Raw genomic sequence first — 27,035 nt, forward strand, 5'->3', positions numbered from 1 at the left:
GGCATCCTTTCTATGAACTGGAGCCCAGAACTGAACTGCATATTCTAGATGAGGCCTCACTAATGCTTTGTGTCAACATCCCTGTCCCGCGAGTCCATGCCTCTTTTAATACACGACAATATCCTGCTGGCCTTTGAAGCAGCTGATTGACATTGCATGCTGTTATTTAGTGTATGATTTACAAGTACACCCAGATCCTTCTCAACAAGTGACTCTCCCAGTGTAGCTCCCTCTAGGACACATTAAATAATACAGCTCCTCCCAGAAAAAAAAAATCCCCCTTACAGTTGATTCACATGAGCATATTTTACGTCCGTGTGACGGCCGTCACACAGACCTATGTAGTTCAATGGGGTTGTTCACATGGCCGTTGTTTCAACGGACCCAAAATAAAATGTCCAATTATGTTCCGTTTTCATGGATCCCTCCATAGAGTGAAGTCTATGGGGATCCGTGAAAACTGAACCCGCACGTTCATGTGAATCTAGCTTTATGTTGACGGAAAAATAAAACGTATAGCTCCTTGAATCCAACAATGAAAAAAACGGAAAAAATTGTTTGCTCATTAAGGGCCAAAATAGGCCGGTCATTAAAGGATTTATTTATGTAATTTAATGTGTTAATAGTAACGAAATCAGGGCTGACTCCAGGTGTCTGTAGGCACTTTGGCCCCAGAGTCACAGTGTCTACTAAACTTGACAAGCATATAGCATGTATATACATGTCATTCATAATGGTCCACCCAAGCCCAGCGAGCTCTGACATTTGTTCAAGTTTGTCTGGTTCTTATTCTGGCCCTGAATAGAATCTGAAACGTACTCACTAAATGTTGCTGGTCAAGAGATAACCATATTATACGTTCCGGACGACTAAATTGACAGTTGAAGGCTATGTACACTTTTGTAGCCAGAATACATTTTTTTAAAATCAGTGGAATCTGAAATTTGCTCACTAACGCCTCTTTTTTGACGGCATCCAAGTGGCACCCGATAGTCTTCACGGACCAGTCACTTTAGCGGGTGAATCGGGTCCGTAAAAATTAGTCTCGAGCCTCTGATCCGAGGAAAGATAGGACAAATTATACAAAAGTGTATATAGCCTTTAAAAGTTAACTGTTTTTTATTTTTCATAGCGGTATATAACCGTATATATTTTTTCTGTTTGATCAGACAATAAATCTAGCTCTATTATAATTATGTTGCATTTTCAAAAATGTTTAACTTTTGACTTTATAAATTCACAAGTCTGCTATCGTGTTTTTGCTCAGGCGCAGCTTATCCATGACCGGAATACTGCATCACATTCTGCAGTGATTGCCAAATCAACTATTGCGGCACCAGAGAAAGTTCAGATGACATGGACTAAAGAAAAACTTATTGCTGAAAAACACAAAGCTAAAAGTCTGAATGCAACAGGATATAGAGATATATTTAACATGAAACCGTAAGTAATAGTAGCGCTGTAATCTTGAAGAAAAATAATCACCCCTCTTTATGCTGCCAATGAATAGTGGTAGATAAAGTGCTGCTGTCATAGTCAGGTCCGGTTTTAGATAAAGTGTCCCGTATAGGTACTGCGCAATGGGAAACGGTCATCGGTGCTAATTGCACCATGACAAAGTAAAGATGGATGCTGTCCCTGACAGCAGGCTACCTCTACTATTCGCCGAGGGCGCCGTTTCGGCCCCCCCGCATCAGCGACCGCTGCTATTGGTCAGTAAATTCTGACCAGCCAATAGCAGGCATTTTTGTTAAAACTGTGCCCTAGAGTCAGTTTTTTTTGTCCCTTTCCCTATCCTTGGGCTTGTCCCTGTCCCAATCTACCCCCCCTTTCCCACCCCCTCCCTGTCCGAGTCCTGTGCCCACTGGGCGCTGGTTAGTGACCGCCATAACTGATCAGCATCCGTGGTTTTCTTTTCCGCAGGTTCTTTCTTTGTACCTTTTTTCACCCACACCAATTACCTGTGTGTGTCCTACGACCGCTGAGCACTGATCAGTGACCGCCTTCACTGATCGGCATTTGTGCTCAACTTTTGGACCAGTAATTTTTAATTTTTTTCCATCTACCTGTGTTCACCCTGCGGCCACAGACTGCTGATTAGTTATCAACATCTGTGCTAATTTGTTGACGCAAAGTTTTTTTAGGTATTTTTTTCACCCGCACCTTTCCATAGTGTGCAGCCTGCACTGCGTGCTGATCAGTGACGCACATCACTGATCAGCGTATTTTCTGGTGCAGGTTGTTGTTTTTTTCTAATGCACTATAAAATGTAAAATATAATAGTAGTTAGGTGTAGCTAGTAGGTAGGGAGTTAGGGTAGCATATGCCAGCGTTAGAAACCTTAATTAAATAGCAGCTGAGGCAACCCCAATGATTGATCCCATGTGGACTCCACTCCCCGAAAATTATGAGCCTCAAATTCCTGATTTTATAGGCAGCTCAGGAATTCAGTTTGAGACTGAAGGCCTCACAGAAATGGACTTTTTCAAGGTCTTTTTCTCTGAGGAGTTTGTTAATTTAATGGTGGCCCAGATGAATCTGTACGCCCAACAATTTTTAACCCAAAACCCCACTTCATCATTTGTTAGGTGGACCCCAGTAGATGCAGCGGAGTAGATTACATTTTGGGGCCTTGTGCTGCATATGGGACTAGTGAGGAAGCCAGAGATTAGGCAATACTGGAGTGCAAATATTTTGTACAACACCCCAATTTACCGCATGGCCATGACCAGGTCTCGCTTTCAAGCGATTTTAAAATTCTTGCATTATAATGATAATGCACAGTGCCCGCCCCAGGATGACCCCACATTTGACCGTCTATTTAAAATCAGGCCAGTCATTGATCATTTCAGCACCAAATTTTCACAAGTGTACACCCCCGATAAACATATTTCCATACACGAGTCCCTTGTTCACTTAAAGGAGAGGCTTAAATTCCGCCAATACCTGCCCAGTAAGAGGGCAAGGTATAGAATTAAATTGTACAAACTGTGTGAGAGTACATCTGGGTATACACACAATTTTAGGGTTTACAAAGGGAAGGACTCTATTATTGAACCCCAAGAATGCCCCCCCCCCCTGGGAGTTAGTGGGAAAATAGTGTGGGATTTAATACACCCATTGCTGGACAAGGGTTAAACCAGCATCCCACTATTTAAGTGCCTTTCTGCCAGAAGTAGTACAGCATGCGGTACTGTGCGCAAAAATCATAGAGTCCTCCCTAAACCACTGCTTAGCCAAAGCCTCAGAAGGGGTGAGAGCAGGGAGCTATGCAGCGAGAACATGCTGTTCATCAAATATAAGGACGAGAGGGATGTCCTTATATTGACCACAATTGATAGCAGCGGCAGCACCCCTGTCCCTGAGCGAGATACCTCCACAGTGACCCAGAAGCCAAATTGCATCCTGGGCTACAATAAGTACATGGGCGGGGTTGATCTGTCTGATCAAGTACTGAAGCCTTATAGTGCCCTACGGAAAACAAAGACATGGTACAAAAAGCTGGCCGTGCACATTATACAGGTGGCATTGTATAACACTTACGTGCTATCCCGATGTGCAGGCCGGACAGGGACATTCCTTAACTTTCAAGAGGTGGTGATCAAGGCACTTCTATTTGGGAACCAGGCAGGGGAGGGTCCAAGCACATCTGCTAGTAGCGATAGTCCACGTATTATACAAGGGCAACATTTCCCCAATGAAGTGCCCCAAATTGCAAAGAAGGGAAGGAAACAAAAAAGGTGCAGAGTGTGTTCCAAAAGGGGAATTAGAAAAGACACTATTTACCACTGGGAAACCTGCCCGAAAAACCAGGCCTGTGTATCAAGGATTGCTTCAAAGAGTACCATACATCCATAAATTAGTAATTTAATGCTTCATTAACCCCTTTATTATACCAAAGCAACATTGTGTCCATACACGTATCCTGCTAAATCCTAGTTCCAAAAGTCAAATGGCTCTTCTGAGCCCGGTCGTGTCTCCAAACAGCTGTTTATGATGACATGTGGGGTATTTTTACTCGGGACAAATTGCTTTAAAAATGTTGTGGAGCTTTTTCTCCTTTAATCCTTGTGGAAATGAGAAAAAAATCAGCTAAACTTAAATTTTATTTTAAAAAATTCAGATTTTCATTTTCACAGCCTACTTCCAAAAATTTCTTCAACAAACCTGTGGGTTCAAAATGCTCACTACACCCCTAGATAATTTCCTCAAGGGGTGTAGTTTCCAAAATAGGGTCACTTTTGTAAGGTTTTCTCTGTTTTGGCTCCTCAGGTTCTTTGCACATTTTACATGGCCTCCCAAAACCATCCCTGTCAAATTTGAGCTCCAAATGGCGCTCTTTCTCTTCTAAGCCCTGCCATGTGTCCAAATAGCTGTTTATGACCACATGTGGGGTATTGTTTTACTCTGGAGAAATTGCTTTACAAATGTTGTGGAGCTTTTTCTCCTTTAGTCCTCGTGGAAATTAGAAAAAATAAGCTAAACCTAAATTTTTTTTGAAAAAATGTCGATTGTCATTTTCAGGGCCTACTTCCAATAATTTCTGCAAAAAACCTGTGGGGTCAAAATGCTCACAATACCCCTAGATAATTTCCTCAAGGGGTGTAGTTTCCAAAATAGGGTCACTTGAGGGGGGTTTCCACTGTTTTGGCACCGCAAGAGCCCTGCAAACCTGACAAGGTGCCTCAAATATTTTCTAATAAAAAGGAGGCCCCAAAATCCATCAGGTGCTCCTTTGCTTTTGAGGCCTGTGCTTCAGTCCATAAGCAAACTAGGGCCACGTGTGGGATATTACCTAAAACTACAGAATCTGGGCAATAAATATTGAGTTGCATTTATCTGGTAAAACCTTCTGTGTTACAAAAAAAATGGATTAAAAATGAATTTCTGCAAAAAAAAAATGAAATTTGTAAATTTCACCTATACTTTGCTTTAACCCCTTCCCGCTCCTGGACGTACTATTAGCTCATGGTAGCTGTATCGTTCGCGCTCCATGACCTACAGTGAAGGAAATAAGTATTTGATCCCTTGCTGATTTTGTAAGTTTGCCCACTGTCAAAGTCATGGACAGTCTAGAGTTTTTAGGCTAGGTTAATTTTACCAGTGAGAGAGAGATTATATTAAAAAAAAAAAAAAAAAAAACAGAAAATCGCATAGTCAAAATTATATATATTTATTTGCATTGTGCACAGAGAAATAAGTAATTCATCCCCTACCAACCATTAAGAGTTCAGCCACCTCCAGACCAGTTACACGCTCCAAATCAACTTGGTGCCTGCATTAAAGACAGCTGTCTTAAATGGTCACCTGTATAAAAGACTCCTGTGCACAGACTCAATTAATCAGTCTGACTCTAACCTCTACAACATGGGCAAGACCAAAGAGCTTTCTAAGGATGTCAGGGACAAGATCATAGACCTGCACAAGGCTGGAATGGGCTACAAAACCATAAGTAAGACGCTGGGTGAGAAGGAGACAACTGTTGGTGCAATAGTAAGAAAATGGAAGACATACAAAATGACTGTCAATCGACATCGATCTGGGGCTCCATGCAAAATCTCACCTCGTAGGGTATCCTTTATCCTGAGGAAGGTGAGAGCTCAGCCGAAAACTACACGGGGGGAACTTGTTAATGATCTCAAGGCAGCTGGGACCACAGTCACCAAGAAAACCATTGGTAACACATTACGCCGTAATGGATTAAAATCCTGCAGTGCCCGCAAGGTCCCCCTGCTCAAGAAGGCACATGTACAGGCCCGTCTGAAGTTTGCAAATGAACATCTGGATGATTCTGAGAGTGATTGGGAGAAGGTGTTGTGGTCAGATGAGACTAAAATTGAGCTCTTTGGCATTAACTCAACTCGCCGTGTTTGGAGGAAGAGAAATGCTGCCTATGACCCAAAGAACACCATCCCCACTGTCAAGCATGGAGGTGGAAACATTATGTTTTGGGGGTGTTTCTCTGCTAAGGGCACAGGACTACTTCACCGCATCAATGGGAGAATGGATGGAGCCGTGTACCGTCAAATCCTGAGTGACAACCTGCTTCCCCCACCAGGACATTAAAAATGGCTCGTGGCTGGGTCTTCCAACACGACAATGACCCGAAACATACAGCCAAGGCAACAAAGGAGTGGCTCAAAAAGAAGCACATTAAGGTCATGGAGTGGCCTAGCCAGTCTCCAGACCTTAATCCCATCGAAAACTTATGGAGGGAGCTGAAGATCCGAGTTGCCAAGCGACAGCCTCGAAATTTTAATGATTTACAGATGATCTGCAAAGAGGAGTGGGCCAAAATTCCATCTAACGTGTGCAAACCTCATCATCAACTACAAAAAATGTCTGACTGCTGTGCTTGCCAACAAGGGTTGTGCCACCAAGTATTAAGTCTTGTTTGTCATAGGGATCAAATACTTATTTCTCTGTGCACAATGCAAATAAATATATATAATTTTGACTATGTGATTTTCAGTTTTTTTTTTAAATATAATCGATCTCTCACTGGTAAAATTAACCTAGCCTAAAAATTCTAGACTGTTCATGTTTTTGACAGTGGGCAAACTTACAAAATCAGCAAGGGATCAAATACTTATTTCCTTCACTGTAATAGTACGTCTCGGGAGTAGCGGCCGTTTCGGCCGTCCTCCCGACACATACAGGAGCTGTAACAGCTGCTGTCTCGTACAGCAGCTGTCACAGCTCCTACAGCGGGGACCGATCGCTGTGTCCCCACTGATTAACCCCTTAAAAGCCGCGTTCAATAGAGATCGCGGCTTTTTAGGGCTTAAGCTGCCATCGCCGGCCTGCTACACGATAGCGGCCGGCGATGGTGACTATGGCAACCGGACACCAAACAATGGCGTCCGGCTATGCCATAGACGGAAGCCTAGTGGGTCCTGACAAAGTCAGGACCCACTATGCTTGCTGTCAGTGAGTAGCTGACAGTTTTAGTACACTGCACTACGCATGTAGTGCAGTGTATTAGAATTGCGATCAGGGCCTCCTGCCCTCAAGTCCCCTAATGGGACAAAGTAATAAAGTAAAAAAAAGATGTGTAAAAATAAGAAAATAAACGTTTTAAAAGTATTAAAAGTAAAAATCCCGCTTTTTACCTTATCAGTCCTTTGTTTATATATTTTTATTAATAATAAACAAACTATACATAATTGGTATCGCCGTGTCCGTAACGGCCTGAACTACAAAATTATTTTGTTATTTATCCCGCACGGTGAACGCCGTAAAAGAAAATAATAATAAACCGTACCAGAATCACAATTGTTTGGTCACTTCAACTCCCGAAAAATGGAATAAAAAGAGATCAAAAAGTCGCATGTACCTAAACATGGTACTGATCAAAACTACAGTTCGTTACGCAAAAAATAAGTCCTCGCACAGCTTTATTGATGGAAAAATAAAAAAGTTCTGGCTCTTAGAATAAGGTAACACAAAAAGTTAATTATTTTTTACAAAACGTATTTTATTGTGCAAACGTCATAAGACATAAAAAAAATCCTATAAACATATGGTATCGCCATATCCGTATCGCCCTGCAGAATAAAGTGAATATCATTTATAGCGCACGGTGAATGCTGTAAAAAAAATAGAATAAAAAAACAATAGTAGAATTGCTGTTTTTTAGTCACCACGCAACCTAAATATAGAATAAAATCTGATCAAAAAGTCGCATGCACCCCAAGAAAACGACAATGAATTCCTCAAGGGGTCTAGTTTCCAAAATAGGGTCACTTTTGGGGGGTTTCCACTGTTTTGGCACCACAAGACCTCTTCAAACCGGACATGGTGCCTATTAAAAAAGAGGCCTCAAAATCCACTAGGTGCGCCTTTGCTTCGGAGGCCGGTGCTTCAGTCCATTAATGCACTAGGGCCACATGTGGGATATTTCTCAAAACTGCAGAATCTGGGCAATAAATATTAAGTTGTGTTTTTCTGATAAAACCTTTTGTGTTATAAAAAAAATGGTATAAAGAGGATTTTCCGACAAAAAAAAAATGTAAATTTCACCTTTACTTTGCTCTAAATTTCTGTGAAACACCTAAAGGGTTCATAAACTTTCTAAATGCTGTTGTGAATACATTGAGGGGTCTAGTTTCTAAAATGGGGTGTTTGATAGGGGTTTCTAATATATGGGCCCCTCAAAGCAATTTCAAAACTGAACTGGAACCTAAAAAAATAAATAAATTAGGCAATCCTTTGCTTCTTACATTATACGGATAATGAGCCGTGCCCACCCCGAGATGACCCCAGTTTTGACCGTTTGTATAAACAGAGACCCGTATTAGACCGTTTCAGTGCCTGGTTTTACCAAGCATACACCCCCGAGAAGTGTATTTCTATTGATGAGTCCTTGGTACATTTTAAAGGGAGCGTTCAATTCCGCGAGTACCTTCCGGGTAAGAGGGCAAGGTATGGCGTGAAGATGTATAAGCTGTGCGAGAGTGCATCAGGGTATACCTACAGATTTAGTATATGTGAAGGGAAGGACACCAGTGCTTAGCCCCCAGATTGCCCACCCTTACTGGGAGTTAATGCAAAAATTGTGTGGGATTTGGTGCACCCACTGCTGGACCAGGGTCACCACCTTTTACCTGGATAAGATTTATACCAGCGTCCCACTCTTCAACTGCCTCGCTTCCAGAAATACTGCGGCATGCGGCACTGCTAGAAGAAATCTGAGAGGCCTCCCTAAGACTCTGCTTGGGCAAACACTCAGAAGCGGTGAGAGCAGGGCACAATCCAGCAGCAGCATATTGTGTGTCAAGTACAAGGACAAGAGAGATGTCACACCAGTACCCATGTACCAGTACGAGGTACCAGTACAGAGACCCCCAAACCAGACTGCATCCTGGACTACAATAGGTACATGGGAGGGGTGGACTTGTTAGATCAAGTCCTGAAGCTCTACAGCGCCATGCGGTGTGGTATAAGAAGCCGGCCGGGCACCTCATACAGATGGCATTGTAGAATGTGTACGTGCTACGTCGATGTGCAGGCCAGAGGGGAACTTTCCTGGAATTTCAAGAGGTGATTATCAAGAACCTAATCTTTAGGGACCAAGAAAGGGGGGGGGGCACCCAGTACTTCTGGAAGCAAGGCCACATGCATCGTACCTGGGCAACACTTTCCAGGAGAAGTTCCCCAAACTGGCAAGAAGGGAAAAAGTCAAAAGAGGTGCAAAGTCTGCTATAAGAGGGGGATAAGGGAGGATACAATATATCAATGTGACACGTGTCCCGAAAAACCAGAGCTCTGTATGAAAGAGTGTTTTAAAATTTATCATACATCCCTTGGTTTATAATTTACCCCAATTTTACTTACCCTGATGTACTCCGCACAGCTTATCCCCCCTCGTCTTTCCCCTCTGGGCCCTGCTGTGTACCCAGGCAGCTGATAACAGCCACATGTAGGGTATTGCCGTACCCCACATTACAGTTTATGGGGTGTATGTCTCCGGTAAAATGCTCACTACACCTCTAGATGAATGCCTTAAGGGTGCAGTTTTTAAAACGGGGTCACTTCTTGGGGATTTCAACTGTACTGGTACCTCAGGGGCTTCTGCATACATGACTTCGCACCAGAAAATCCCCAGTAGGCCAAATGGTGGTCCTTTTCTTCTGAGCCCTCCCATGGGCCCAAACCACAGTTTATCACCACAAATGGGGTATTGCGGCACTCAAAACAAATTGCGCAACAGAATGGGGTATTTTGTTTCTTGTGAAAATAAGACATTTTCAGCCAAAACTACATATTATTGGGAAAAATTTATTTTGTTTTAATTCCCAGCCCAATTCAAATAAGTTCTGTGAAAAAACTATGGGGTCAAAATGGTCACAACACCCATAAATGAATTCCTTGAGGGGTGTCGTTTCCAAAATGGGGTAATTTCTGGTTGGTTTCCATTGCTTTGATACCTCTGGGGCTCTGCAAATGCGACATGGCACCCAAAAACCAATCCAGCAAAATCTGGACTCCAAAGAACAAATAGCGCTCCTTTCCTTCTGAGCCATCACATGGGCCCAAACGGCCGTTTATCACCACAAATGGTATTGCCGCACTCAGGACAAATTGGGCAACAAAATGGAGTATTTTATTTCTTGTGAAAATAAGAATTTTTTAGCTAAAACGACATATTATTGGAAAAAATATATATATATTTTTTTTAATTCCCAGCCCAATTCAAATAAGTTCTGTGAAGAAACTATGGGGTCTAAATCGTCACATTACTCATAAATGAATTCCTTGAGGGGTGTAGTTTCCAAAATGGGGTCACTTCTGGTGGGTTTCCATTGCTTTGATACCTCTGGGGCTCTGCAAATGCGACATTGCACCCGAAAACCAAACCAGCAAAATCCTCACTCCAAAGAACACACAGTGCTCCTTCCCTTCTGAGGCCTCCTGCACTCAGGAGAAATTGGGCAACAAAATGGGGTATTTTGTTCCCTGTGATAATAAGAAATTTTGATAAAAAATGACATCTTATTGGAAAAAATGACATTTTTTTCATTTCACAGCCCAATTCAAATAGGTGCTGTGAAAAAACTGTGCGGTCAAAATTGTAACAACAACCATATTTGAATTCCTTGAGGGGTGTAGTTTCCAAAATGGGGTAACTTCTGGTGGGTTTCCATTGCTTTTTATACCTCTGGGGCTCTGCAAATGCGACATGGCACCCGAAAACCAATCCAGCTAATCTGGACTCCAACAAACACATAGCGCTCCTTTCCTTCTGAGCCCTCCCATGGGCCCAAACGGCAGTTTATCACCACAAATGGGGTATTGCCGCACTAAGGACAAAATCGGCAACAAAATGGGGTATTTTGTTCCCTGTGAAAATATAAGAAATTTTGATCACAAATGACATTTTATTGGAAAAAATGACTTTTTTTATTTCACAGCCCAATTCAAATAGGTGCTGTGAAAAAACTGTGCGGTCAAAATAGTAACAACAACCATAAATTAATTCCTTGAGGGGTGTAGTTTCCAAAATAGGGTCACTATTATGGGATTCCTACTGTTTTGGCACCTCAACACCTTTTCAAACCTGGCATGCTGCCTAAAATATATTCTAATAAAAAAGAGGCCTCAAAATGCACTAGGTCCTTCTTTGTTTCTAGGGCTTGTGCTTTAGTCCACGAGCGCACTAGAGACACATGTGGGACATTTCTAAAAACTGCAGAATCTGGACAATACATATTTAGTAGTGTTTCTCTGGTAAAACCTTCTGTGTTACAGAAAAAAAAATTGAATGAAATTGAAATTCAGCAAGAAAAAATGAAATTTGCAAATTTCACCTCCACTTTGCTTTAATTCCTGTGAAATGCTTGAAGGGTTAAAAAACTTTCTAAATGCTGTTTTGAATACTTTGAGGGGTCTAGTTTTTAAAATGGGGTGTTTTATCAGGGTTTCTAATACATAGGCCCCTCAAAGCCACTTCAGAACTGAAGAGGTACCTTAAAAAAAAGGCTTTTGAAATTTTCTTAAAAATATGAGAAATTGCAGTTTGTGTTCTAAGCCTTGTAATGCCCAAGAAAAATAAAAGTGTTCAAAAAATGATGCCAATCTAAAGTAGACATATGGGAAATGTGAACTCGTAACTATTTTGGGTGGTATAACCGTCTGTTTTACAAGCAGATACATTTAAATTCTGAAAAATGCTATTTTTTAACATTTTCTCTACATTTTGCAATTTTTCACCAATAAACACTGAATATATCGACCAAATTTTACCACGAACATGAAGCCCAATGTGTCACGAGAAAACATTCTCAGAATCGCTTGGATAGGTTTAAGCATTCCAACGTTATTATCACATAAAGTGAAATATGTCAGATTTGAAAAATGGGCTCTGAGCCTTAAGGCCAAAACTAGGCTGCGTCCTTAAGGGGTTAATTCCTGTGAAACATCTAAAGGGTTAATAAACTTTCTAAATGCTGTTTTGAATACTTTAAGGGGTGCAGTTTTTAAAATTGGGTGACTTGTGGGGGTTTGTATTGTGTAGGCCCCTCAAAACCACTTCACAACTGAACTGGTCCCTATAAAAATAGCCTTTTTAAATTTTCTTGAATGTGAGAAATTGCTGCTAAAGTTCTAAGCCTTGTAACGTCCTAGAAAAATAAAAGGATATTCAAAAAACGATGCCAAACTAAAGTAGACCTATGGGGGATGTTAATTAGCAACAATTTTGTGTGGTATAACTGCCTGTCTTACAAGCAGATACATTTAAATTAATAAAAATGCAAATTTTTTTAATTTGTCACTAAATTTTAGTGTTTTCAAAGAGGGAAGGGGTTAATAATGCAGCCAATCCAGAAGGCAGTGTGCAGAGAACTGGATCGCTGATTTCTAGCAAATCCAGGAGTGTTGAAAGCTCCAAAGCATATGTCCCTCCTCTCACACAAAAAAGTGATCTATATATATATATACACAGTTATTAAATCATACCATTATACCAGATGAAATATTACCTGCATACTGTTCCTGAACAGTTCCTGAACACAGCTCACTCTTAGAAGACCACTATTACCAATAATAACAAAAGATAAGGTCCAAATAATACGGCCAGACTATGACCACATAAGGACTGAATAATACCCCCATACTGTTACTGAATAAAAACTACTATACAAAGACCAATATTACCACCAGATAGTGACCATATAGTGGTGGATGCCAGTTATACACCGGAGCCCTGCAGATGATATAAGTGATTACAGCACATTTATATCAAGTGACTCACGGGTGATGTTTTCTCTGATTAGTCGTTCACTTTCCCTTTTTTCTCCATCCGGCGCAGACCACTCACGTCACAACTTATTGCAGCTACGACCCGTCTGCAGAATTTGCCACAAAAACATGTTGGTTTCTCGCTTTTCCTACACCCTCCCCACCTATACACCATCCTCTAAAGAAAATCTTAATCCACAGTGCCCCAGATGGTACTAATGATCCCTATGTGCACGACATAATAAATGTGCCCCTTACAGTAATAATGCCCCCTTTGTGCCCCTGTAGATAGTACCACAGCATCCCCTGTAGATAGCGCCATTGCATCCCCTGTAGATAGCGCCACACACAGCTCCCTGCAGATAGTGACACACATCCCCTCTTGTAGATAGTGCCACACAGCCCTTCCCCTTGTAGATAGTGCGACACAGCCCTCCCCGTGTACATAGTGCCACACAGCCCCACCTTGTAGATAGTGCCAAACCGCAATCCCCCCTTTTTAAATAGTGCCCCACAGCCCCTCCCCGAAATAAAATGTACTTACCTGGCCCCATTCCCGCGACGGACGGAACTCCAGAAGGGACCCTTGCGTAGGCCAGCGTGATCCAATGACGTCATCACGCCGGCCTGTGCAGGGATTCTGTCCCAGCGTCTTATAGCCTGCAGGCCTAACGTGGCCTGCAGCCTATCGTATTCAATTGTATCTGCGTCCTGAGGAGGCAGATACAATTGAATGTGGCAGTCGGACCCCCCCCCCCCCCCCCCGGTGCCAGCAAAACCACCGGGCATGGGAGGGGCAAGTGTCACCCGTCCCATAAATGTTATGTGCCGAGCAGTTGCCTCCCCCCCCCCCCTAATGCCATCCCTTGACATAGTGGTGCTTTAGTTGGCATATATAACATAGTAACATAGGTTGTGAGGCCGAAAAAATACATATGTTCATCCAGTTCAGCCCTATTATTCTGCAATGTTGATCCAGAGAATAGCAAAACCCCCATGAAGCAAAAGCCTATTTTTTCATACCTGTAAGATTACGGTCTGCTGGGGCCCCGTATCTAATCCTACAATGTGGTAGGCTTAGACACAGGGTCCATGTGTGATACTTTCTGTTAGATACAGGACCCCAGCAGGCAGTAATGTTACACTTACCCTTCTCTTCGGTTCCGGGTGCATTGACTTCCGCTGCGTTTGAAGGAGGGTAAGTATAGTGTTATCACTATAGTAGCAAGGGCACTCGTATTTCTTGACATAGGCCCTAGTTACTATAGTAAATTTTATAGACGCTGTGCGGTGGGCCGTGGCCTGGCCGCAATTGTGACCGTTGCGCCCCCTGTAGCTATACCACTGAATGTCGCAGTTGCCCAGGGCACCGGGCCAAAGATCCAGGGCTCGGGCCCCGGAGGCCCGGTGCTAGCAACGCCCCTGGCAAGGACCCTTGGATATTACACTGATATTTTTAATGATTCTCTTCCAGAGGTAGTTAAAGTGCCGTATCCAGCTTATTGAGTTGCCAAGAGTTTAACAAAAATAGTACAATTTTGTGAGGGAGGTCTATTAAAAAGGTATGACGTCTTTAAAAAAGAAAATAATACACATATTTGTATATTGAGGTATTTACAGAGGAAAATAGCAATGGTAGCCACAAGAGAAAGATAATTTAAAGATAATTGTTTCAAGCTCTATTTCACAAATAGTGGGTATGCAAGGCAATATAAAGGGTAACATTTTGAGAATTTATAAGTTATTAAGTGGGGAGGTGGCCAAAAAAAATTTGTCATTTATACAAAAAAGAGGTGGGAGGGAATTATTGGATGTAAAGAAGAGGGTTATTGGGATGAAATATATCAGTCGAGCAATAATCTGCTCAGAGCTAATGAGCACAATGTGACACCATTTTTGATAAATCATCAGTTGTACTATTCAGCACGGTTGTTATATAGGATTGGTTGTAGAGAAACCGGACCCTATAATAGATGTTTAAGGGAAGAAGGTGAATTGGGACATGATTGGTGGGAATGTGGATCAGTCAGGAGAATCTGGGATAAGGTTTTGGAGATAATATAAAAAGTGTATGATGTAGAGATTGTAGACAAATACGAATTCAAAATTTTGGTAGATATGATAAATATAATAATGAGTAATACGAAAAAAGGAGTTGTAAATAAATTGGTATTTGCTGCCCGACTAATCATAGCAAGGACTTAGCTATCAAAAAAAGAATCTCAGATAAAGGAACAGTGTGAAGTTGGTAGTAATCTTTTAAGATACGAGAAATGGATAAATAAGAACAGGAAACAAGATATAAGATTGAGTGAATACTTTGAGGAGTGGTTCAAATACTGGGGTACCAGCTGATCCATATATAAGTGGATTGGGCTTTACTATTAGATAGGAGGCCTGTTTTTTTGGGTGGGGAAAAGTTGGGTGAGGGTTTTAATGAATTGTGTTTTTGTTTGGTGTTTTGTATAATGTATGTTATATTTTTCAAATAAAATGAGAAGAAAAGAAAAAAAGATTGTGTTTGTCTGTTGTTGTTGTTGTTGTTGTTACTAAGAGAACAATTAGACCACATTTTATTGGTAATAAATGCAGAAATCCAGGTAATTCCACTTACATTTTGTTGCAACTATATGTGGGACATGCTTCAATATTTATGGCTGTGCAGCTAGTAATTGCTGAATGATATAAGGACTTAAAAGGGTTATCCAGGATTTTAAAATGTATTGCCTATCCTTAGAGGACAGTGGTGTAATAAGTTGCACAGCCTCTACGAATGTAACAGCATGTGCGAGTATGAACGCAAAGGAGAAGTTTGTAATCAATGCGCTTTTACGAGCACCGCGTCCCCTTCAAACAGCTGATCGTGGGGGTGCTCAGAGTCGGAGCCCCACCAGTCCAGTATTGATGGCCTATCCTAATGATAGGCTACTAATATGTTGTTGTACGGCATATTCATACCCATTTTCTTAATTCTTTTCATTTCAGAAATCAGTCAAATGTCAGAAGAATGCACACTGCAGTGAAACTTAATGAAGTTGTGTTAAACAGATCTCAGCATGCGCAGCTGGTGTTACTGAATATGCCTGGGCCACCCAAGAATAAACAAGGTGATGAAAACTGTATCCTTTGTTAAAAGGTGTTCTGGGCTTTAAAACATAAAATGAACATTGAAAGCCTTACGCTGTGTCCTTCTAGGCAGGACAAAGCCTAGTAATATTTAGTGTTTTAAATCAGTGTCTCATGTTAAGGGGGGATTCACACGAACGTGATTTGGCAGCGTGTAGGCCGCGTGGTTTTCGCGCGGCACGCAATGCCCTATAGAAGTCTATGGGGCAGTACACACAGTCCGTGTATTTTGCGCAGCGTTTGTTCGCTGCGCAAAATACGCGACAGGTTCAATAACTCTGCGTATTTCACGCATCACGCACCCATTGAAGTCAATGGGTGCGTGAAAACCAGGCAGGTTGCACGGAAGCACTTCCGTGCGAACAGACTGAAACAGCGCACGAGCTGTCAAAAGGATGAATGGAAACAGAAAAGCACCACGTGCTTTTCTGTTTCCAAGCATCCAAACGGAGTGTCTTTGCGAGGAGCGAACCCCGACAACCGAAGCTAACTTCACCGGGTTTGGCCAAACTCGTTTTGGCCGAACCCGGCAAAAAAATTTCCGATCCGCGACGTCGGGAGACATTCACTGTGCATGGTGCTGAAAGAGTTAAACTGTTTCAGCACCATGGACAGTGACTTGCGATCCCAAAATACATGAACCTGTAAAAAAAACCGAAGTTCTAACTTACCGATTACTCCTGTCTCCTTCCTGCAGTCCTACCTCCCGGGATGACACTTCAGTTCAAGTGACAGCTCCAGCCAATCACAGGCCAAGCACAGGCTGCAGCCAATCACAGGCTGCAGCGGTCACTTGGACTGCCGCGTCATCCAGGGAGGTGGGGCCCGATGTCAAGAGAGGTGCGTCACCAAGGACGCGTCACCAAGGACGCGTCACCAAGGCAACGGCCGGGAAGTTCTCGGTAAGTAGGAACTCTATCTTTTTTTTTTTACAGGTTTTTCGCTGTTGTGTTCGGCATTCACTGTCGAGGGTGCTGAAAGATTTAGCTCTTTCAGCACCTTGGACAGTGACGGCCGTTGACAAGCCTCATCTCTATGATGCCGGCTGCGCGAAAATCACGCAGCCGCGCATCAGACACGCATGACACACGCAGCTGTCAAATGGTTTTTGCGCGCGCAAAAACGCAACGTTCGTGTGAATCTGCCCTAATGGTTTGACATTTGTTGTGTCGCTGACCGACTAGATTGTGTAAATTGTCTAGGTTGTGGAAAAATCTAGACGCCCACAGAACACTACTGGGGTATAAACTGTCTACTATTCTGGCATAAGATTATTAATATTGATTTGATTTAGATTTCTCCTTTTCATTCACTTTGCATTTTATTAATTGATCTAAAAAAAAAAAAACTATTAACACTTCTATTTTTGAAAGTATTCTTAGGGTATGTTCACACACACGATTTACAGACGTAATTCGGGCGTTTTAGCCCCGAATTACGTCCGAAAATGCGCCTCAATAGCGTCCGCAAACATCTGCCCATTCATTTGAATGGGTCTTACGATGTTCTGTTCAGACGGTCATTTATTTTACGCCCCGCTGTCAAAAGGCGGGGCGTAAAAAAGACGCCTGCGTCAAAGAAGTGTCATGTCACTTCTTCAGACGTAAATGGAGCCGTTTTCCATAGACTCCATGGAAAGCCAGCTCCAGTTACGTCCGTAATGGACGCGGCGTTCAAGCGCCTGCACATGCCGTTACGGCTGAAATGACGGGGCTGTTTTCTCCTGAAAACAGCCCCGTAATTTTGGCCGTTACGGACGCTGTAGTGTGAACATACCCTTACTTTGCAGCATTTTTCCAGAACTGCCTAAACTAAAACTTTTGCACATGTACACCGCGTTCCAAATTATTATGCAAATGTTATTTTTCGCTGATTTTCCTAAATAGTCGATGCAAATGACAGCCAGTATAATCTTCAAGCCATCAACCGTTGGAGTATAATGCAAATTTTATTGAACAAATCTCCAAATGATAACAGATTTTTTTTTTAGAAGTAAAAAACTCAAAATGCACTGTTTCAAATTATTATGCACAACAGAGATCAAAACATTTTAAAGGTTGTAAAGAGAACTAAAATGGTAATTTGTTGAATTTGCAGCATCAGGAGGTCATATTTACAGAAATCAAAAGCTCTTTCAATCAAAAAAAAACTTAGCAGGCCAAGTTACATGTTAACATAGGACCCCTTCTTTGATATCACCTTCACAATTCTTGCATCCATTGAATTTGTGAGTATTTGGACAGTTTCTGCTTGAATATCTTTGCAGGATGTCAGAATAGCCTCCCAGAGCTTCTGTTTTGATGTGAACTGCCTCCCACCCTCATAGATATTTTGCTTGAGGATGCTCCAAAGGTTCTCAATAGGGTTGAGGTCAGGGGAACATGGGGGCCACACCATGAGTTTCTCTCCTTTTATGCCCATAGCAGCCAATGACACAGAGGTATTCTTTGCAGCTTGAGATGGTGCATTGTCATGCATGAAGATAATTTTGCTACGGAAGGCACGGTTCTTCTTTTTGTACCACGGAAGAAAGTGGTCAGTCATAAACTCTACGTACTTTGCAGGTGTCATTTTCACACCGTCAGGGACCCTAAAGGGGCCTACCAGCTCTCTCCCCATGATTCCATCCCAAAACATGACTCCGCCACCTCCTTGCTGACGTCACAGCCTTGTTGGGACATGGTGGCCATTCACCAACCATCCACTACTCCATCCATCTTGACCATCCAGGGTTGCACGGCACTCATCCGTAAACCACACGGTTTGAAAATTAGTCTTCATGTATTTCTGAGCCCACTGCAACCGTTTCTGCTTGTGAGCATTGTTTAGGGGTGGCCGAATAATAGCTTTATGCACACTTGCAAATCTCTGGAGGATCCTACACCTTGAGGTTCGTGGGACTCCAGAGGCACCAGCGGCTTCAAATACCTGTTTGCTGCTTTGCAATGGCATTTTAGCAGCTGCTCTCCTAATCCTATTAATTTGTCTGTCAGAAACCTTCCTTATTATGCCTTTATCTGAACGAACCCGTCTGTGCTCTGAATCAGCCACAAATCTTTTCACAGTACGATGATCACGCTTAAGTGTTCTTGAAATATCCAATTTTTTCATACCTTGTCCAAGGTATTGCACTATTTCACGCTTTTCGGCAGCAGAGAGATCCTTTTTCTTTCCCATATTGCTTGAAACCTGTGGCCTGCTTAATAATGTGGAACGTCCTTCTTAAGTAGTTTTCCTTTGATTGGGCACAACTGGCAAACTAATTATTACAGGTGTCTGAGATTGATTACAATGATTCAAAGAGCCCTAAGACACAATACCATCCATGAGTTTAATTGAAAAACGAATAATTAAATATTTATGACACTTAAATCCAATGTGCATAATAATTTGGAACACGGTGTATAGTGAATGGAACGGTTCCCGTTCGCATTCTCTATGGGGGATGTATGTGCCATATTCCATCTCTGTATGTGTCGTTAATCGACACATACAGAGATGAAAAAAAAAATGGCAGCCCCCATAGTGAAGTAAAAGTAAGAAAAAAGTAAAACACAAAAATACAAATAAATAAAATTTATTTTAATAACACACTAAAAGCAAATTTATATAAAAAAAAAAATTTCCGCGACACCTGTCCTTTAAGAGGCATTTGTCTCTTAATATTAAACGTGTTGGAGTTTACACCAACTTTTCATTTCAAGACTGGCATATGAAATGTCTTAATAAATTGTGTCGGAGTGTTGATGCATGATGCCCAATATGTTCTATACATAAAGCTGAGTTCTACTTTCTCTAAAATTTTCTGATTATTTAATAATCTTATAGTCTAATCCTTGCATATGATAACAAATGGCCATTTTGTTATTAGCAACACACACTTGGATAGTGTTAGTGTTATGCTAAAACCTGTCTTTCTCAATTCAAGTTTGTGGGAGTTATTACAGCAGCTATAAAAGCTGAAGACATGAGAGCCCTTTAAGCTGGATTTACGCAGAATGGAAGTCCTGTGGATTTTTCACAGCATTCCGCAACATTCTTGGTGACTTTTTTTCAATTTTTTTCAATTTAGCTTTAAATAAAAGTTATTACAGATTGTGCAAGAACACATGAAGGACAGAGTATAAAGACAACATCCAGATCAACCCCCTACACACCCACATCAGCAGCCAGGAAAAAATATCTATTTCATGAAATTGTGTTGTCCAGGTCTTCCATTTTTCAATAGAAAGAAGCGGGTCCCAGAGCTTATCTATAATAGCAACCTTATTCATTAGATAGGCCCAGGAAGAAACCATATTATGCTTAAGACTTTTCCAATTCTGAAATATAATTTTTTTTTGCCAAAAGAAGGCCTAACAAGACAATATTTGTTTTGCTTAGGTTGACCAACCAGACCTAGATCTGACCCTAAAATACATAACACAGGATCAGCAGGAGCATCAATATCAAAACACAGAGAAAGATGGATGTAAAAGGGCTCGTATTTAGTGGGTTTCACTGATTCCTGTCACCTACTACTACTATTTCCCTTTATATTAGGGTCACTAGGGATATGCATAGATCGCCTACCTTTTTTCCTTGTATAACGCCTATCTATTTGCCTTGCTACTAAATGTGTGTGTGAGCGGTGATTCACGACACAATTGTATAGTAAAGATAGGTTTAGTACCAACACAAATCACACTCCGTTATTAAACACGAAATACACAACACAGTATAGTATAGTATAGTATAGTATCAGTATACCTCAATACACATAATAACTTAATATGTATTAAGTATACTAATACTACACACGACACAGTACTAGTACAATATATGACAATACTATCCTAATACCCACCCACGTACCTAAACATACATATAAAAATACTGTACAGCCCCACTTTCGTCTATGTCCCACCCCCACCTGGCTCTAACTGTCCCTGTAACTAGGGGGTTAATATGCAAAAAGGGGTGTAGGGAGAGTTGCAGCTGTATGGTAATGAAAGGTTAACTTCCCTAGCTGCTAATGGAAGTGAAAGGGTTATCTCTGTGCACTTTTGTATGACCACATACTCCATGCCATGTGCCTTCAGGGGGGGCAGGGGGGCAGGCTGTGGGAATGTCCTGTGACGTGGGAATGCATCATTTTGTCACCTGGCCATTTATGCCCCCCCCCCCCCCCCCCGCAGATAAAGAGACAATGTAATAAGGAGATCCTCTGCTCCTAAAACTGGCTTCCTGCCAGATTGTCTTGACTCTCATTCTGAAGCATTTTCCCAGATGCATATGTGTGAATACACACTTATGTCTGATGGGACGATAGGCTCAAAAGTTCATTGTACAAAATTCACAATCCATAGACCGAAGCTTATCAAACAAACCTCAAAGTCCATAGAACAAAGCTCAAAGAAACATCAGAGTCCCTAGAACGAAGCTCAGCAAACGAACCTCAAAGTACTGGATCTTCTTCTTTCTTGGAATTCCATCCTCTTTTATGGACACCAGTGTGCCCGGCCAGTTTGGAACTGTGTTGCCAGTGGAGAATCTTTCTCCTATCTGCAAGAAGGACGAAGTTCTTCCCAGGAGGAATGTTTCTAATTTGCAGAGGATTGACGGAAATAACACTGGAAGTGTCTATAATATATTGAGGTGTCTTCATAGTCCTCCATCTTAAACGACCAAGACAGAGCATCGGTCCTCACATTTTTGTCAGCGGGACGGAAGTGTAGCACAAACTGGAATCGGGCGAAGAACAGCGACCACCTGGCTTGACAAGGATTTAACCGTTGAGCAGACTGGAGATAGGTAAGATCCTTGTTGTTGGTAAAGATGGTAATCGTATGTATGGCGCCCTCCAGCAAATGTCTCCATTCCTCCAAGGCCAATTTGATGGTCAGTAACTCCCGATCGCCAATGAAACAATTGTGCTCTGTGGGGGGAAATAAGTCTCGAGTAGTACCCCACACACCACTGCCTTACCCTTGGAGTTTTTCTGGAACAGAAGTGCACCTGCACCAACAGAGGAAGCGTGAACCTTTAAAAGAGAACGGTTGGGATATGTCCAGATGATGCAGAATCGAAGCTGAAGTGAAGGCGCTCTTGAGGCTGTTAAATGCTGACTCTGCCTCCGAGGTCCACACTTTAGCATTCACACCCTTCTTAGTAAGGGCAGAGATAGGAGCAGTCAGTGACGAGAAGTTTGGGATAAACTGCCGGTAGAAGCTTGCGATTCCCAGAAATCGCTGTATGGCTCGAAGGCCTTGAGGACCTGGCCACTCTAAGATGGACTTCACCTTCTCTGGATCCATTTTGAGTACTAGATCGTAGACAATGTAGTCCATAAAAGGCAGAGAATTTTCCTCAAAGGTGCATTTCTCCGGTTTAGCATTCAAACGATTCTCCCTTAGCCGCAACAGGACTTGACTAACATGTTTCCGATGCGTTGTCAGATCTGGTGAGTAGATCAGGATGCTATCCAAAAACACCACCACGCAATCATAGAGGAGATCCCGGAAGATGTCATTCACGAATTCCTGGAATACTGCTGCAGCGTTATACAGACCAAAGGGCATCACAAGATACCCGCAGTGTCTGTCTCGAATGTGTTGAATGCGGTCTTCCACTCGTCATCCTGACGGATCCGGATCAGGTTGTAGGCCCCACGTAAGTCCAGCTTAGAAAAAAATCTCCACGTATGCAATCAAACAGCTACGTGATTAGCGGCAAGGGATACTTGTTCTTAACCGTGATCTGTTTAAGACCACGGTAATCGATACGCGTCGAAGAGATCTGTCTTTTTTTCTTTACGAAAAAAAAACCCAGCTCCGGCCGGAGAAGTAGACTTCCGAATGAACCCCCTCTCAAGGTTCTCCTTGACCATAAGCCAACATGGCCTGGGTTTCTGGCAAGGAGAGCAGATATACCCATCCACGAGGAGGTGATGCATCTGGATTCAGTTCTCTTGGGCAATCATGGAATCCGTGAGGGGGAAGAACCTTAACTTCCTTTTTGCTGAAGAACATCCGTGACGCCAGTATAATGTGAAGGTAGTTCAGAGAGTGACTGAGGCAGAGAAGGCTGGATAGGACGAACCCGTTTCAGGCAGCGGTGGAGATACTTGGAGCCCCATTGGAGGACCTCTCCGGAGTTGCAGTCAAGAACTGGACCATGTAACCGAAGCCAAGGCAGGCCTAGCAAAATAGGATTGACCGCTTTTGGCAGGACAAAGACGACAATTTTTTCTGCATGGAGAATTCCGACTTGAAGTCTCAGTCCTTTAGTCCTGAACAATATAGGTTCGGGCAAAGGTTGCCCATTCACCGAGGCAACAGCCAGGGGTCTATCCAGGGGAACCATGGGCAACTGGAGATCTACTAGATCCTGTTGAATGAAGTTTGCCGCGGATCCGTAGGCAGAGACACGATGTATTTTTTCACAAGAGACAATGGTCACAGGAAAGAGGATTTTGCAGTGAGCGTCGTTCCACCTAGGGTTGTCTCTCCAACCAACTGTAGGTGCTGGAGTCTCCCGGCTTTTGTGGGCATTGGCACACAAAATGGCCTCCTAGGCCGCAATAAAAACAAAGACCAGAAGTGCGTCTACGCTGTATTTCCTGGACGGACAATTTGAGTCAGTCAACTTGTATGGGTTCCTCAGATAGAACAATAGTAGAAGGCAGCAGGGGTCGCTGGAACTTGGGTGCCAGTCTAGGATACTTTCTATCTCGACGAGCCTCCTGGACCCATTCCGGGATTCTCATGTCGATCCGGGTTGCTAAAAAAATGAGGGCATCCAGGGTGGATGGAAGATCACGGGCGGCAAGCTCATCTTTTATTTGCGGAGACGGTCCTTGCCAGAAAGTAACGACTAAGGCCTCATTGTTCAAGGTCAGTTCTGCTGCCAGGGTTCCCAACTGGATTGCATATTCTGCAACCGTGGTCTCACCTTGAAGGCGGGTAAGAATAGATGCAGCTGCAGAAAATGAGCAACCAGGTTTATCGAAAACAATGCGGAAAGTCTGTAGCAACAATTGCAAATTGGAGATTTCAGGGCCCCCACATGGGCCATGCCGGTAAGGAGGGAGATGACCAAAGCGATCTTGGTCTCATTGGAGGGAAACAACCTTGTGTGTAGTCTGAAGTGGATCTGGCATTAATAAATCCTCTGCAGGTCTTCGCATCCCTGTCTTAGCGAGGAGGTAGCAGCAGGGAGATTTTGGGATCCGCACTGACAGGAGCAGCAGGAGGAGGTGCCGTGTCGATTGCAGCAGGAGCATCCAATCGATGCGCGATGGAGTTCCCTGCCTATAGGAGCTGATCCTGGCATGACCGAAGATCTCGCATGTCCGCTTGGAATGCCGTTGTGGTCTTGTGCTGAACAGCCGGGTCCATGGCCTGAGCATACTGTCACGGCTGTGGAGTATGTGGACCCACTAGACCGCTTTGCCATAGCAGAGAAGCAGCTGGCCAAACAATAGTCAATAACAGTCTCTTGGACGAGTACCTGGGAGGATGTACAGGCAGATGCTCGGAGTATCAGACACGTGGCACGGGTGATGCTTGGCATGGCAGATTACACAGGACGTGGCAGATGATTCCAGACATGGCAGATGAGGCCAGACGTGGCAGATGAGGCGCGCACACACACGACTCCAACAATAGACTTAGGAACTGGAACGAAACACCGCAATAGGATGGAGGATACGGGAAACAGGAACCGGGAATACTGGGAGCAGGATACAACTAAGGGACCATTTGCATAGACGAACACAGGAAGACTAACAACGCTTAGGCAAGGAGAGGAAGGGCAGAGCCCTTTTTAAAGTCCAGGGTGTACATAGTTTATTGGGAAACTGATTCATATTACACTTTACAAATAATGTCTATCTAAATCTATACACACACACACACTAACTTGCCAATTTTGGGTCGCAGGACTGTTTAGTTATGTTCTTAATCCACGTCTTCGAATGTATTCATGACTTTCTGCCTGACCTTGTAGTATTTGGTTGGCCAGTTCTTTCATTCGTCTGTAAAACGAGAACAGTCCAAAGTACATGATAGCTACTAGAATCCGAAGGATTATCACAGGGTGGCAATCACAATCCACTGTGATCTTTGTAATTTCTCCACAACATCCTCTTCCTCACTGATATCTAGCAGGAGCTTTTTCAGTTTGGTGCCAAACCCAAGGGTGATCGTTTGGAGCACCACAAGGGTACAGATGTCGAGCCTCTTTTCATGGGTAACTGGAGTTCTTCCCTTCTGATCTGCCACATTGATGCCTATAACAAGATAAGGAGTACAATTTGCTCCTGGGAGGAGTATTCCTCTTTCAGTGCAGTTAGTCGCGTGGATGGTATAGGAAACGTTTTGCACTTGATACCAACACCAATACAATTGACCCATGTCTTGAGGAGGGCATTGGATTGATCTTCATATAACAGGACCCCTCGGTACAGTATGTCAGCACTGGTGTCTAAGCACCCGGTCCTAATTACCTTGGCAGAGGATTGCATCCTCCTTCTTTCAACATCCATCTGTATCGAACAGATATGGATGGCTGTCCTCATATGTTCGGATATCCGAGGGGAGCTGTGGATGAAGCACCGTTTTGTTGTTGTAGACATATTCCCGTCTTATCAAACCCATTATCTTATAACAAGCTAATGTTATTCCAGGGTTTGCTCCCCCTGTTAATCTTTCTTAAAGGAACACTCGAGTTAAACACAAAATAATCAGCCATACTTTTTCGCTGTAATTAATTGCACTCGCATTAGGCCTCAGATGAAACTGTGTTACCTGATTGAATCTCCCAGGTCTAGGTGCACAGTATAACATATAACACTACACCGTGAACTTATGTTATTTCACCGTTTCACTGCACAATCACACTGTGCTGTGGATCATGCTGGGCTGGAACAATGAGAAGTGTAGGACACTGATTAGTCACTGATCGGTCAGCCTCATACACTCCTCTGTACAACACCCAGTTGGTAAAAAGTAAAAACACGCCCAGTTATCCATTGAGAAACTCATTAGCATAAATCTAAACTAGCTCATAACTTGCTCAAAAATGATTGTTTTTTCAAAATAAAAACCACTGCTATTATCTACATTACAGCGCCGATCAGATTATGTAGGAGATGGGGCACTTATAATGTGGTGACAGAGCCTCTTTAAGTATACTAATACTACACACAGCACAGTACTAGTACAATATATTACAATACTATCCTAATACCTACCTACATACATATAAAATACAGTACACTCATGCTGTATTCTATGTCCCATCCCCACATGGCTCTAACTGTCCCTGTAACTAAGGGGTTAATACACACAAAGGGGTGTAGTGAAAGAGTTCCAGCTGTATGGCAATGAAAGGGTTAACTTCCTTATCTGCTAATGGCAGTGAAAGTGTTAACCTTCTTTGTTGGTGATGGCAGAGAAAGGGTTACAGTAGGGAGGTTTTGGAAGTGTAGGTTCAATACAGCTTCTGCTGTATTTGTGTGTAGTGCTAGGATAGGAGGGGGTTAATGTGCAGGTAGAGTAGGTCATGTGCAGGGGAAAGTGTAGGTAGTAGAGTTTAAACATCAAGGCTAGGGGAGGTTTAAGCCAATGTGTAGGTAGGGTGGGTTTAATGTGCAGGGCTATGGGAGGTGATACCAGGGGTTAAATGTGTAGGGAGAAGGGTAGGATAATGACCAGGGGAAATGTTCGTTGTATAGGGGGAGAGAAAGTATTTAGTGCTACTGCACATGGGGAGGGGTAGGATACTTAGCAGTGATCCAGAGGGAGCAGGAGGTCCTTCGTTGAGAGAGCGTTTAAACCCACTCTCTGTGCACTTCTGTATGACATCAAATACTCATTCACGTTTCTCCATCAACACCTGCAGTTGCGCCCGCACAGCCCCTCGCTCTGCTTCAAACTGTACCCGGACACTTTTGGTATGGCGATTTCTGTTTAGCAATGTCTTCCCGGCGCTGGATCTGTCACATCTGTTTGATGAATTCTTCCATTGCAACGGTCTCCGAACTTTCACAACTCAGCATAAACAGCCTCTCTTCACAGAGACCGTCAATTTTAAACATCAGGCTACTGGCCTTTTAAATTCCAGGTGCCATTTTTGTGCCCAAACCAATTCTTTACCATATGTGACAACTTGGGGTAAGTTTGCTC

At 42.8% G+C, this 27,035-nt stretch overlaps 1 protein-coding gene across 1 annotated transcript in view; it reads left to right on the top strand.

The window, feature by feature from the left end:
• SLC12A7 (solute carrier family 12 member 7) overlaps positions 1-27,035 on the top strand; it is a 352,177-nt gene that overhangs the window by 321,699 nt on the left and 3,443 nt on the right. Inside the window, exons 22-23 of the mRNA XM_075826873.1 lie at positions 1,268-1,443; positions 15,727-15,860. Of these exons, the coding sequence (XP_075682988.1) occupies positions 1,268-1,443; positions 15,727-15,860 (310 nt within the window). The remainder of the gene's footprint in view (positions 1-1,267; positions 1,444-15,726; positions 15,861-27,035) is intronic.

The sequence above is a fragment of the Rhinoderma darwinii genome, chromosome 5 (genome assembly GCF_050947455.1).
Source record: "Rhinoderma darwinii isolate aRhiDar2 chromosome 5, aRhiDar2.hap1, whole genome shotgun sequence".
Taxonomy (NCBI): domain Eukaryota; kingdom Metazoa; phylum Chordata; class Amphibia; order Anura; family Rhinodermatidae; genus Rhinoderma; species Rhinoderma darwinii.